A 14,676-nucleotide genomic window follows, 5' to 3' on the forward strand; every position below is an offset into this window, starting at 1 on the left:
GGCCGCGGCGTGAGGGGAGAGAGCCCGCCCGGGGGGGGGCGTGTGAGGGGGACAGAGCCCCTCAGGAATTCCCTGAGGGAATATGGCGCGTAGGGAGGGACAGGGTGGTTTCCTGAGGGTTTGTGCTATGGGGGATGAAGCTGCTCCACGAAGGGGTTGTGAACTGTGCTCAGCGGGAGCAGGGGGCTGCTGTTAGGGAACTCAGGATGAGGCAGGTGGAGTTCAGCTGCTTTTCAGCGCTGCTGTTTTCAGACAGGTAAGTTATTTGCCGCAGGTATGGGAGCACCAGGAATATCAGGGCAGGGATTTTAGGGAGAGGACACACGACGTGGGACAGACACAATGCTGTTCCTTCAAGGGAGATGTCTGGCAGGAAGGTGCAGTAACATCTATTTCTCCTCTGGTGACCCTTGACTGGATGTTGCCTGGCTACCTGCTGCCCTGAGTGAATTTTATAGAGGTTATTTGGTTATTACACTCTCTTAGATGCATCCTGAGATTAAAAAATGCTACACTGCCGAGAAGTAGCTAAATACCTTTTTCTGACGGTGGCAGAAGGGTAGTTTCAAAGGGTGAATGAGTAGGAAAAGAATTTAAGAATCCTGGCACTGTGCTTCCACATCCTCAGTGCTTTAGGACACGGTCCTCAGGCAAGCTGATTAATTTAAATTCCTGATTTATGTTTGTTTATTTTCCTGACCAGACCTAAATGAACTCTACAACACCTTCATGTCATTCTGCCTTCCTTTTGTATCACCACAGGCAGTAGTATCTGTATAAGTATCTTAAACATGTACAGGAAAGCCTTTTATTGATAAATATGTAAACTTTGAGGGGAAATCCAGACACAGCCCTCATGAAACAGAAATATTACTGCTTACTGAATTGTTGGGATTTACATATCCTGTACATAATGGTAAGACCGGCAGGAAGTAAAACCTCAGAGCAGGAGGGATTTGATGCTCTTAAGTGCTTTGGTACAAGCCTTGCAAGAGCCATTAGCTTTGATGTGTAAGTGCACCCCACTGGTGTGCCTGACAGACAAGTTTCCCCAGAACTGACTGAGAAGTGATTCAGAGGTTAAGGAGTAGTTAAATGTAAACACTTGTTTATAGTGTAAAATAATTGTCACAAGGCTAAACTGATTAATAATCTGTTCTGATCTAATCTTTCTCCATGGAATTTAAAGTAAATATATGGACATGTAACTATTTTAAAATTACTTTTATGATGTGTCTTGTTCTTACATTTATGGAGTTTTTTAACATCTGGTAAGATTATATAGACTGCCCTCAGGGATAAAATGTACTTCCCTAAGGATACTGAGCTGTGCTAGGCCTGTGCAGCTGAGCCAAGTCAAAGGGGGGATTAATACCACAGCTCCTCCAACAAATGAGAGAATGGAGGTCTTGGGGCTTGAGAACATTCGTTCAGGGAGAGCAGGAAGAAATGAGAAATGCCTCAGGCTGGATGGGGTTTGAAGCAACCTGATTTAGTGGAAGGTGTCCCTGCCCTTGGCAGCAGGGTGGAAAAGGATGAGCTTTAAGGTCCCTTCCAATCCAAACTATCCTGTTATTCCATGTAACTCCTGTGATCAGATTAGTGGGAAACAACACCTCAACAGATGTTGCAGATCTAGAGAGGGAACTTGTGAAACTCAAGAGGTAAGCAATACCTGAGTGTGAAAGAAGCAAGTGGGGAATGATGACTGAATCACTAGGGAAGGGTATATAAGGCATCGAAAGTCTGGGAAAAGTATCTGCAAAATTTCATGAAGTAGACAAAGCACCAGGGAAATCTGTAAGATGAAGAAGGAAAACAAAAGTAGGATAAAGACTCTATTCCTCCAGAACTCTTGGAACAGTTAATTCTTTCCTGAACAGGAAAGATGAAACCATATTAACAATATTTTATACATCATCAGACCCTTCTGCTAATATATAATATATAAATAAATGTATTTTTTCCCTGCCATAGAATTAATGATGTTAATAGCTGCTGTAGAGTAATAAAGAGGCAATAATACTTCAGGTTAAATGTTAGAAAATAGGGGAATAAGGCAGTTTGAATGAGATTTCTGGGATGAAATGGAATGAGGAAAATCAAGACAGTCAGCAGTGTCCCAGCTCTGTTCTGTATTCTTAGGGAGGCATAGGGATAGTTTTTGTTTAAAATTACTCCATAGATTAGCCATTATCAGGTGGAAAAAGTTAAGAAGGACCCTTCAGTATTCTGTAGGTCAGTAGTTTGGATAATTCACTTAGCTTTTGGTGTTTTTTTATAAGTTAAGTGTAAGTCTTGTCCCCTTCTCCTAAAGGCATTTGAGTGCCTTTTGAAACAGCAGAAGTACTATTTATTTTTAAAGCAGAGGCTTACATTTCTTTCTGTGTCTGATAAAAACTGAGCAGGAAATGCATGGATATTTTCTGTGGTAGGAAAGGGACACTGTCCCTTTCTCCTTTGCATACAAGGATAAACTATCCTCTGACTGTTTGGTTTCTTAAATCTTGGTTTGTCCTTGTTGCTTTGATGCCTAAACCCCCCCTGTTATCTTCCAGAAGCTTTGGTCATCACTGTGGAATTCCTGGCATGAGAAGGCAGAGCGTCAGGGTGGAGAGAAGATCCTTGCTGAACTGCTGTAATGATGAAGACAGCGATTTTAATTGTCCTAATCATCTTTTCTTTGCTGGTTTCCGGTAAGGCTGATGCAGAGAGGGAAAGGTTGCCTCTGGGTGGGTGACATTCAAATTAATACATGGTTTGGTTTTGTTTTCCTTTGTGTGAAGAAAGAAGTCGAAGAAAGAAGTTGCAGTTAGAGCTGCGCCTGTGTTTTTTCTGTTTGATCATTGGCAGATGGTGACCCTGTTATGTTTAGAAGCAGCTTGATCCACAACTTCCTTAGTATTTCAGTGAGAGTTTGTTTCCTTTGAGTAGTTGAGGTCTGCCTACTCATTAGCAGTGTCAGAATGAGGCAGTGGATCTCAAGCTGCTCCCCTCTAAAACCACTGTGGGTTCTTCTTGGAATTGTGCTGAATTAATGTCAAAACAAGTGGAGGACTAATGTCTATGCTCAAAGAAATAAAAACTTCAATGATTTAATTGTACACATTGCTAGTATTAATAGTTCTCCAGAGAGTCAGATGCTTAAACATCTGGAAATGACAATGTTAGAGATATTGTGACATTTTCTGTGTGTTCAGTCCTGTTTTTCATTACATGGCTTAAGATTCTCTCAAGTTACATAACTGCATGCTATTTTTGTGTGCAACAATCACTTTTTTCGTCCTTAAATGTATTGTATCTTCTTGCAGATGATGATATATTTCAGAGTAGAATGCATTTCAGAGGAATAATACAAGATAGAATAATTGCAACCTAAAGCAAAGGAGGAAATTTTGTTGGCATGTCTGGATTTCTTTAAGATTTAGCTTTTTAGTTGGTTTAAACCCACCAAACCTCCAAGTCCTTCTAAAAAAGGAAGTTTCACCTTCACCTCCACGCTTTATTGCATCTTTTTGGAGTGTGAAAGCACCAGAGGAATCAGCAGAACAAATGTTAAAAGAATGGCCTGTATTGATAACCAAGGACAGCAGTAAAACTGATAAACCCTGGGGAATGCATGTTTACATGAAGATTAGAAGGTCTGTGCTGTGATGGAGTCACATCCCAGTTGATTTGTTAGGAGAAAAACTGCACTCCAGTAACAGGAGGATTGTAAGTGCCATTCCTTCTCTTGCTATCCCAACAGGAAAACAGGCCATAGCCATAAACACACGCTTACTTTTGCTTCCTCCTAATTTTGGGTGGCAGCCTTACCTAAAATGCACTAAGGTTGAGGCAAGGAAGATTCTGTGGTAAAAGATCTTGCCATGACAATTGCTGATTCTTGAAAAATCTGCCAAAAGCTATTTGGTTGTTTTCAGTCAAAAGGAAGCAAAGGGACACGTTAAAGATAAATGTTTTCCTCATGTTGGGCAAAAGTGACCTTGGCCACATGTGGGCACATCTCTTGGCTGCCTCTAGGTGTGTGGGTATGTGGGTGTGAGTGAGCACAATCAAGCTATTGGGAAGTTAAATAGAATAGAATAATGTCTCTCCTCCATAAGGTGTTAAACTGGGGGGATTTTTCATGAAATCCTACAAATCTTGACTTCTTTTTTTACCCTACAGGGAAGAAATTCCGATGGTGCACCCTTTCTGACCTGGAACAAAGAAAGTGTGCTGAGCTCTCCAAAGTGCTTACGGCTGTGCTGCCCCTCACTACTGCCAGTTCCTTTACTAGGATTTCTTGCATCAGAGCCCACAATACATATGACTGCATTGATAAAATCAGGGTGAGCTCACAGAGACTTTAAAAAATGATTTTGTGTCCAAGTCCTCTTGGAAAAGTAACTGGTAAACAGAAACTATGGGAAAACAAAATTATACAGAAATAATTGAACTGCTTATATGACAAAGTACACAGTGACTTGAGAGGCAAGAATTAAATCTTGTGAGCATTCTAGGATGTACTGTTTTACCCCAGCTAAAGTCTTTGCAATCTCCAAGAACTAGAGAAGTCTGCTTGGAAATAAATGGACAAAAGCAAACTACTAAATTAAAATTTGTTCAGGCAGAAACTTGCTCTTGAACCTTCTGTTTGTGTCCTTGTAAACACACTTGTTTTGAGGGTTTTGCTGTTGTTTTAAAGGCAAATAAAGCAGATGCTGCCTCCTTGGATGCTGGAGATGTTTACTCTGCTGTAAAGCTGTACGGCTTGGCAGTGGTGGCAAAGGAGATCTATGATCAAGGTAGGTTGGTAAAGCTGAAGAATAAACTGTACTTCTGATTTGGCTAAGGAATGGCTCTAGATTTCTTGAAAAAAAAAATCAATATCTTTTATTAACTTTGTAGGAGTATGGAGGTGGCTAACAATTGTTTCTAAAATACTTAATGATGAATAAAATACCAGTGATTCTCTGTACCCAGTAGCCTTTCTGCCTGTGGTACTGACAGACTTGCATTGGTTGTTTGACAAGGTGCCATGTAGTCAGTATGTGGTTAAGTTCCTGGCACAAGCACCTCCATTGAATAGGCCTAAGACAATTTCTTCTTTAGCCATGTTCACGGAAGTAGTTCAACTTCTCTTCAGAGATGGAAGCTGTAGAATTGAGATTCTTTTTTTTTTATTTTCTGTTGCACATTTTGTGCTATTGCAGGAAATTGTGTGTTTGCTGTGGCCATTGCCAGACGAGGAACTCTGGATATCCAGAGTCTACGAGGTGTGCGCAGCTGTCACAATGGAGCCAGGTGGACATCGGGCTGGAATATTCCACTTGGCTTTCTCCTTGCAAGAAATTATCTTTCCTGGGATGAGGCACAACCTCTGAGGCAAGGTAGGTGACAGGAGCCACAGGGCTACCTCTGGCCACAGCAAAAGCAACTGAAATGCCAGCAGATGTAGGATGAACTAGTTATGGCCATGATATGTTTGGCCCCCTTTCCTCTTCTGATTTTTTTCCCCATTTGAATTTTTTCTTTTCTTTTGTTTTGTTTTTTTCCCCCTGCAGCAATCAGTGAGTACTTCAATGCAAGCTGCATCCCTGGGGTTGGTGTTGCTGCTCCCCAGTTGTGTGCTCTCTGCCAAGGACAAAAATCCTATGTCAGAGACAGGAACCACTTCTGTGAGACAAGCAGTAATGAACCCTTCTACGACTCTGATGGAGCCTTCAGGTGAGCTCTGGGACACTGGGGCTGAATTCACTTTTGGGGGACAAAGAACTTACAAGGTAGGAAAGGCAGGTGAAATGTTAATAGGATGGCATTTGTCTTCCTGTAGGTGCTTGAAGGATGGAGTGGCAGATGTTGCCTTTTTAGATCACCTAAGAATTATGAGTGCCACAGGTAATCTTAAAAATGCAGTTTTCTTTTAATCTCTAGCTATGCTCTTTCCTGCACAGGTGTTTGGGGGATATTCCTCTATTTTTATTGTTTCTGGGGAAAATTCAATCCCTGCAAGCAGTTCAGGGGTATTTCTTGACTCTCCACACAACTTAGAAAGGAACAGAACAGGAAAGTGTGAGTGAGCAATGATTGCTCACAGGAGATTCTTAGAATGGGAGCAGACAGGTGATTTCATTAACTGTCTCTGACACAGCTGTCAGTATTTGCTTTGCCTGAGTTGCAAGATTCCTTTTAAAATTCAGTGTATTGAGCTCCGTAACTGTGAAGTTCCTGTACACCAGCCTTGTACTTTTAAACTCAGTTGAGCTCTGTACCAAGGGTAGTTAGCAGTAGTATTTGCAGGTAAGTAATTTTAAATAAACATCTTTACAGGGGTACAGCTTAAAGAGCATTTTGGAACAGCTCTGGCTGAGGTCCTAATCTTTGATAAGAGAAGCACTTACCAAAGAAAACTTTCCCAAGTGTGCTTGGTACACAGTGCTGCCTGCATAACCTTTAGCAACCTCCACTGAAAAATATTTTATATTCCATCTCTGCCTGCTGCCAAGTTATGGCTCCTGTCACAGATTCATGAATGTCTCCTTGTTTCAGAGTCAGAACAACAGGAATATGAACTCTTGTGTCCTGATGGCTCCACAGCTGAGCTGACAGAACACAGCACCTGTAACCTGGGCAAGGGGCCTGGCCGTGGCATTGTCACCCGCAACAACTTCCAGAAGATCACCAACAAATTCCTTAGCATGATCCAAGTGAGTGAATATTAAAATGCCTATGTCCAGACACAGTTTTTAATTCCATCTTTGTGTGGCAGTTATGACCCAGGTTGCCTTTTTTCTTGAGAAATTTATAGTTAGTGTGAATAAAGTGCTAAAAATTGTTCATTCTGGGGTAGGATCTTGCATTGGCTTGTGTAAGGTTTTGCTTTTTTCTGAAGTGTTCTTCATAGGAGGCTGGGAATAAATCAGTAAAGAAGGGGAAGATGCCATAACACACAAACTGGAAGAAGGCTAATGATGTTCATCCTGCTGTGGAACTTGAATCAATTTTTATGTAGCTGAAGGAGACTTACAGGTTCAGGCAGGGCTCACTTTTCTTCATCCATTTTTCTTAACTTATAAATAGTATTTGATATCTTTACCACTGATACAAAGGGAGGGAAGGCTGAGGCTGCCTATTGCTGGAAGAATGAGCAGATTTGTTGCAACTTAAAACTGTTGTTCTTCTCCTAGCGCCTCTTTGGGCGTAAAGGAAAGGAAAGAGCCAGGTTTGAACTCTTCAGTTCAGCAGCCTTTGGGGGGCAGAATCTGCTGTTCCGAGATGCCACTCAGCACCTGCAGCTTCTCGAGGAGCAGCTGGAGATTGCCTATGTCCTTGGTCTGGATTATGTAGCTCTCCTTAAGGGACTCGGCCATGAAGGTGAGAACCATTCCAGAGGACTGTAGCTAAGGAAAGGGAAGAAAAAGTTCTCCTTCCACATTATTCCTCCCTTCAGGCACCCTCCAGGTGCATTCACCTGAACATCCTTAACATGTAACAGATTGGTGCACTGGTGACATGATCTGCTTCCATTCCAGGGAGCTCTTTGGACAACAGCGTTGTGCGCTGGTGCTGCATCAGTGATGCTGAGCTTCGCAAATGCGAGGAGTGGGCACTGAACATCAAATCCGACCCATTAGTCTGTGTCCAAGCAAATTCCATGACCAAATGTATTGAGATGATCAAGGTAGGAGACTCCTTCTGCTCAAGGTAGAGGACTGTACAGAGTGTGTATGTCTTGTCTGAATTAAGGAGAGGAAAACTACCTTCAGGAATAATGAGAGGGAATTTATTCAGGGGAATTTCAAGCCAGTGGAGAAGTCCTGCTGCTTGGATACACAATTGATGCAAATCCTGGTTTTGTTTTTTTCTCTAATGCTGCTGGCAGAGTAGTGAGGCTGATGCAGTCACCCTGGACGCAACACACGTGTACATCGCAGGGAGGTGTGGACTGGTGCCTGTAGCTGCAGAATGCTATGGTGAGTTCTCATGTGACCTTATCAAGAAGAGAGGGAATCAAAACAGTACCATTAAGAATATAATTAAATTTCCACAGTTTATGATGTTTTGTGATGGAAGCAGGAGTCAGTATAAATGTCCAAATACCCTTCCCATCTCTTCCACTAACTGGTTCTAGCATTTGGTCTGTTTATTTTATCCCTTCTGTTAAAGGGACAAAGGTGCTGACATAGCTGAAGAGGATCACAAGGGTTTTGAAGGAATGCTGCCATGTAAAAGGAATGACAGCAGTTGCAAGATCCTTAATGTTTATCTCTCCTTCCAGGGGGAGATTGTGCCCCAGCAATTGAGACCATGGAGAAAACAGGGAAACAAATTCATCTTAAGCATAAAGGTAACAGAAACTTTGAGAGGGCATAAGATCTAGATTTTCCTGAGACTGTTCTAGGGTTTATATAGGAATGTACTTGCTTGTTTGTTTAGAACAGAATTTTCTGTGCAAGGACAAGAGCTTTGTGGCTAAGCAAAGAGTGTAGGTCCTGTACTGTAACTGAAGATACTGTGACAAGATGAGGGAGGGAAGGGGAACTGTACTCATCTGGAATGCTTAATTGCCTTGGTGTAACTGTTTGTTATTGTTTTACAGCACTACCACCAGTTTATGCTGTTGCCCTAGCTAAGAAAAGTGCCAAACAGATTCACATCCATAACCTTAGGGGAAGGCGGTCCTGCCACAGTCACCTGTACAGTCCTGGAGGATGGTTACTTCTGTCCAGACACACAGTGGGAGCTTGGCAGAATGACACTGACAACTGTGATATTGCCTCTGGTAAGGGCTGCTCTGGGTTCTCTCTCAACTAGACCATGAAAATCTGAAGCTCTAGATTTGGGAGCAAGATAGAGATGGGGCCATGAGGATCCGACCAGCAACTGCTGACTACAGTTTCAGAGGGTGTTGAAACAGCTTTTCCTCATAATTGACTATGTGTCACACTATTTAGCCCTCTTCATGCTAGTTGTTAGGATGAAATTCCTTTCCTGTCTTTTCCCGTATGTGAAGAGGCTTGGGAGCACCTTGCCTTAATCTCATCTCAGTTTTCTTTACTCAGCTTATCAGAATTACTTTTGGAAGGGCTGCATGCCAGGAGCAGATGGAAACCTGTGCAAGGTGTGCATTGGAGATGGTGAGGTGGAAGGAGCTCGGGTGTCCAGCAGATGTGCTGCAAGTCACAACGAACGTTACTACGGCAATATGGGAGCACTCAGGTGAGCTTTTTGTGAGAGTCAGAAACGCAGAGCAACAGCCAGAATTGCCTTATTACTTTGCTGACTTTTTTTAAGGTTTTTTTTTTTCCTATTTGTTCAGCATCTGGCTGTATAAACTTTTGCTAGTGTGTATTTTGTTTTGGTTGCAGTTGCTATGGGATGTTCAGCTGACTGATGATTTAAAATGGCCATGAAACCATTTCCAGAGCAAAGCAATGCTTCCAAACATGTAAGGCTTAGAGCATTGGTACTGATTCATTAAAGGGAAGGGATGAAAAGATCAGAGAGAAGAGGTGCTGTGGTAAGAAGCAGTGTAGCATACAGGAGATAATTAAATAGAGTGGAGATATAAAAAAAATAAATAGTTGAAGACAGAGGCAGAGAAGACTATTAAAGGTGAAAGCACTCTTATGAAATACACATAATCCATTTAGTTAAATTTCATTCTCTTTCCTGCCTAGGCATGGGTGAAGGTGCACATTGTGCAGCAGCTTTGGCTTGGGAGCTGCTGTAAGGGATGAAAAGGATTATTTTAGCAAATCTCTATGCTGAGATCACCAGCATATTCCAAGGGATTAGAGATGGGAGGGATACTTCCAGATACTCCTGTTTTAGCTTCAGATGACTGTCCAAATGTCAGTCACCATGTAGTGCTGTCTTTGATCACTTGTTCCTTTCTTGCACTAGGTGCCTAGTTGGCAATCCCAGTGGAAGAAGCTTTGGAGATGTAGCTTTCCTGGAACACTCAAACCTGCTCCAGAATATAGAGGGTGAGATGTAGATAATTCCCTTTTCCTTTGAGAATGTTCATTAACATAAGTTGCATCTCAAAAAGCACCCATCACTCGTGGGGATCAGTCTTTCCAGGTTTAATCTAGGCCCATGAAGCTGTGTTTGATTGCTAGGAGCATTTTACATACAGGTATTCCAGAAAAGCTCAACATTCAGGTACTGCAAGAGGGGAAAGAAGAAGAATCACCCAGTGCAAAGATATGTGTTGGAATAATCATCCTTGGAGACTGCACTAAATTTCTGGAAAGCTCAAAGCTTTAAAAGGCAAACCAAAATGTGTTTTTCTTAGAGTCAAGGAGCAAAGGAACCCTCATTAAAGCAAAATAAAATTCTATTTTAGGCAATTTCAGTAAGAGAAGAGACTTTTCTAAGAGAGGAATCTCTCTCAAACCAAATGAAGATATAAGGGGCTGGAAACACACAGGAATTCCTGCAGCAATTAGCAGTTTGTTTGGGGAAGCAAAGGGCATGCAGGCTGAATTGCTTGGTTTCCAGAAAGGGATCTTATTACAGATGCAGATGAGACATGATATGCTGTTCATATGCCTTGATATTATTCTAGTTTAGTTGATAGGTGCAGCTCAAGTTCATTGACCTCAGTGAAAACACAACCCTGGTCCTTGGTCCTTGCATTCCTAAGAAATGACCACATAGCACGCTGTGTTTGTTTTGAACACATTGACTAAACTTCTCCCTCTCAAGTTCTAACATTTTATTTGAGATTCACCCTCTCTTCTACTCTAAAAGGATTACCTTTCACTTCATTCTCTTTTCAGATCTGGGCAGCTCTGGTTGGGCAAAAGGTTATACCGCCCTTGACTTTGAACTCTTGTGTCCGGACGGAACGCGCGCGGCAGTCACAGAATGGGCTGGCTGTAACCTTGGCCCCATTCCCCCCAGCGCAGTCATGACTCGACCAGTCACTGTCACTAAAATCTCTGACTTTCTACTGCAATCTCAGGTATGACAGGTAACAGGGAAAACCTTGGCATGTTACCATTCATTATGTACAACTGCTGAAAACCCTTTCAAGATGAAAAGCTTTATATACTAGTCCCTTCAGATCCAATACAAAAAGAATTAAAAATGTACATAGGAGATTGAGAAAATAATTATTTGGAATCTCTTAAGGAGTAATTTGGCACCAATTCCCATTCCACAGCAGCCATACTTTTGCTGAAAAATAAGGCACTGCAAAAGTGCATCTTTTTGTACTAATAAGAGCAGGGCTAGATAAAAGTTCTGTTAATGACCCAAGCTCTGAAACTTTTATTCCTTTTCTGTTCAGGAATCTCTGGGAAGCAAATTGGATTCTGAATTCCAACTCTTTCAGTCATGGAAGTATGGTGAAAATGATTTGCTTTTCAAAGACACTACACAGTACCTTGTTCATGCAAGTCACCTGAGCTATCAGGAGATCCTTGGAGAGTCTTTTGTTCAACTGGCAGAATCAGTGTTTAATTGCACACCTGCAGGTAAAGTCAAGTTGTTAATTCTGAGTTAGAGAGACATGCAACAGGCAGCCTTCTGTGCTCAGCTCTGGCCCCTTTGTTTAGACTGCATGGAGAAGTATGTTCTATCTAATCCTTTTCATAACAAATTTCTAAGGAGTCCTGTGCTAGACTTTTGTGAGACTAAGTTGGTAACTGCAATTCAAAAGGGAAATTTGACCTCTATTCTGCTGTTTTAATGAATAGTATCTGAAAAACTTACTACTTTTGAAGCTGATAACATCTTTAAGTGTATACTTTCTTACTGGTTTGTAGGTATCTTGGACTTCTGCAAACAGGATATCTGTGGATCCTCATCCAACTGACAGCTCATACAGATGCTTTGCAAGGCACATAACATTAGAACCATTTCAGAGTACAAGGAAGATGTGCAAGTCCAACCAATCCAAAGCAATCAGCAAGGAAACAGTCATCTCTAAAAATGTATGCTGAACACCTTATTGTCTTTTTTTTCAGCAGATTTTATGTTTATGACAATATAGTACTATTCATATGTCGCCCCTTTCTTTTTTGGAGCACAGCAGCATGGGGAACAGCACAACCAACAGCACAGAACTAGGATCAGCATTGTGGAAAGAGCAGGGCCAGTACCATGGACTAAAATACAGACTGGTATGAGTGGCACAGGTTAGTTGGTAGCATTTTGCCTTGTCTGTCTTGTAAACAGTTTCCATGCAAAAACCCCAATCAGCTGACATTTTGGTAGCTGTGACATTGTCTTCCTATATCTGTCATTTTGGTTGCAGCTAGATAGTCCCTGCTGAATGCACATATGTATTTCTTCTTTAACCAATTATTTTTACTAGTAAATCAGAACATTTTTCCTCACAAATAAATGTATTAAGATATTTAATAGCCAGCAGAACTGGATGCTTGCAGCAGTGGATATTCCTCTTTGTCAGGACCTCCAACCATTACTTTATATTGACACTTTGAATTTAAGATTCTCTGAAATGTCAAAATATTATCTATCCATTAAACACCTCAAGTTTTACAAGCAGAAACTCTGCCTGAACATGATATGAAGCCTTTTGAACAGAAATCATCTGTTCATCATCTGTATCATTATTGTCCCAGTACAGTGACAGAGCCAAATCCTGATTATACTGTTGCAGCCAGTGAGCTGCAGCCCTGAAGGAGCAGGGAAAGAGCAGGATGCTTGTTTAGGCCTCTCAGGTGTTGCTGCCTTTCTTTCCTGGAGCTTTCCTGCCATCTGTGGGGCCCGTGTGCCACTGCACTCGGGAGAAGGGAGTTCTGAGAACATGCTGAAGAAATGCATCTGCGCCCTAGCTTTGCCAAGAGCAGCATGCAGCTGATGACGGATAAATTAAAAATTTGGGTTATACACAAGATTTTATGGGTTGGAAGGACAGGGATGTTGTTTTCTGACACAGACGTTACAAATGCTTGGTAGACTTTGTTGATGATTCTGTGCTCCAGCTTCGATTCACAGACATCAGTGTGCTGCCTTGCACAGCCTCTGGTACGTGAACCACCAGCCAGGCTCAGCCTTGACTCTCAGCTCTGAGCTGAGCAGGAACTGTGCTTTCAGTGCTCCCTGGCTCCTGCTGCTCTGCTAGCTGAAGGATGGATGCTGCCTCAGTGCTCTGAACAGTAGCTGAGATCATGATTAAAATCTTCCAGGCTGGGATGAAATGAAGGAAAACCAGAATTGCTGCTCTGTGCCTCAGTAACAGCAGGCCCTGTTCCTTCACAGTGCTGATCTCTTTGGAGATTTGACCTTCCCCCCCGCATGCAAGACGTGTTGTCATGCATATTTACCCATACAAGCCTAAAGGCCTTAAAAACCTGAAAGGTTCTCAGAAAAATTTTATTTCCATAAATTAAAAACACACACAAAAGAAACAGTAAAATTTTAGATTCACACAATATTGAACAGAAACAAAATGCCAAGAGCATGATGGAGGCTAATGGCACAAGTGTACAAATTCTCATTGAGCTTTTTGATAACTTGATAGCATCATACAGACTTTTAATCCACAGTTACCATCCATATTCTAGAAAAGCACCTGGAACATAATATACCAAAGGCCCACCTGAAATAAAAATACAATGAATGAGAACTGCTTGCAGGAAATCAAAATCATATCCAGCAAGCACCAGAACTCAAATGTATGCAGACACAAGCCAGCCAGGCAAATGCTGTACCATACATTAAGGAGCCTTAGCTGCTCCAGTCATAGCATGATGAAAACAATTATTTTCTTCTTCCTTTTTTTTTTTTTTTTTGGAAAGTGATCTTTCTATCTCTTACAATCAGCAAATTTAGCAAAGAGCTGCCTGGCTCTGCATAACTTACTACTAAGAGACAGAACATGGCAAAAGCTTTGCAATCCTTCTCAAGCTGTTCTAGTCATCAGTCTGTGATGTACTTTCCACAGTGATACCAAACATCCTCACTGGAGTGTGTTCCTTAATGAAAAGGCAAATGTACATACCCTCCTGCTAGGGATATATGCAAGACCCCAAAAGCTGAATCCCCTACACTTTTTTCTTTCAATTATCTGTGACAGAAGCAGCTCAGAATGGTAAATGCCCAGCTTTTGCCCAGTCATCACTTCCAGTGTACAAGCAGCAGCCACAAGGAACATGGCTGTTCCATGAGTGCTGTAAACAGGAACAGAGGTGGGAAAGGAAAAAACAAGAAAGTGCACAAGCAGGACTGACACCTGTATGCTGGAGTGGGGGAAGAGATGCTTGGTCTCCACTAGCTTACATTGTCATACAAACACTAAACCAAAAGAGAGTAATGCTGTGTATTTGGGGTCTGGGAGAAGCTAGACAACTGCAACATCATCGTGTAACTCCTCCAATTACTGTAAACCAAAGAGAATTTGAGTGTTTTCTTTGCTCTGCTCTCTCTGCTGTAGCTTGTAGAAAAAAAAAAAGTTAAGAAATCTTATTTCAATCAGAAATGAAAGAGAGCAGGGCAGAAAAGAAAATTAAAAAACCCTACCCTAAACAAAGCAAACAAGACCCAACAGAACCCAAAGGAAAAGACTCAACACATTCCATGTTTTGAAGCACATTTGAGGTCTGAACTTTTCCTGGACCTAAGTCTCTTCCCCCCACCCCAATCTTTATTTCCTTGAAAGCCCCAGTAAAGTTACAGCTTAATTGTGTCACAGCACTGGAAGCCTCCCATATT

The 14,676-nt window shown here is 41.8% G+C and overlaps 1 protein-coding gene across 2 annotated transcripts; it reads left to right on the plus strand.

The window, feature by feature from the left end:
* Positions 1–53: 53 nt before the first annotated feature.
* On the plus strand, positions 54–12,473 carry LOC131585365 (melanotransferrin-like). 2 transcript variants are annotated; one of them, XR_009278933.1, is made up of 19 exons: positions 54–256; positions 2,559–2,696; positions 4,171–4,334; positions 4,691–4,790; positions 5,199–5,375; positions 5,550–5,712; positions 5,819–5,883; positions 6,535–6,692; positions 7,173–7,359; positions 7,518–7,666; positions 7,868–7,958; positions 8,264–8,332; positions 8,585–8,767; positions 9,048–9,204; positions 9,892–9,974; positions 10,773–10,957; positions 11,285–11,471; positions 11,763–11,930; positions 12,029–12,473. XR_009278933.1 is itself a non-coding variant. In XM_058851483.1 (18 exons), exons 2-18 carry the CDS (start codon positions 2,642–2,644, stop codon positions 11,810–11,812), a joined length of 2,223 nt encoding a protein of 740 aa, XP_058707466.1. In that variant the 5' UTR covers positions 54–256; positions 2,559–2,641; the 3' UTR covers positions 11,813–12,473. The 2 variants fall into 2 exon arrangements, 1 of the variants encoding a protein (XP_058707466.1); XM_058851483.1 differs by having other exon boundaries at positions 11,763–12,473.
* The last annotated feature ends 2,203 nt before the right edge of the window (positions 12,474–14,676 follow it).

Source organism: Poecile atricapillus, chromosome 16, assembly GCF_030490865.1.
Source record: "Poecile atricapillus isolate bPoeAtr1 chromosome 16, bPoeAtr1.hap1, whole genome shotgun sequence".
Lineage (NCBI taxonomy): Eukaryota > Metazoa > Chordata > Aves > Passeriformes > Paridae > Poecile > Poecile atricapillus.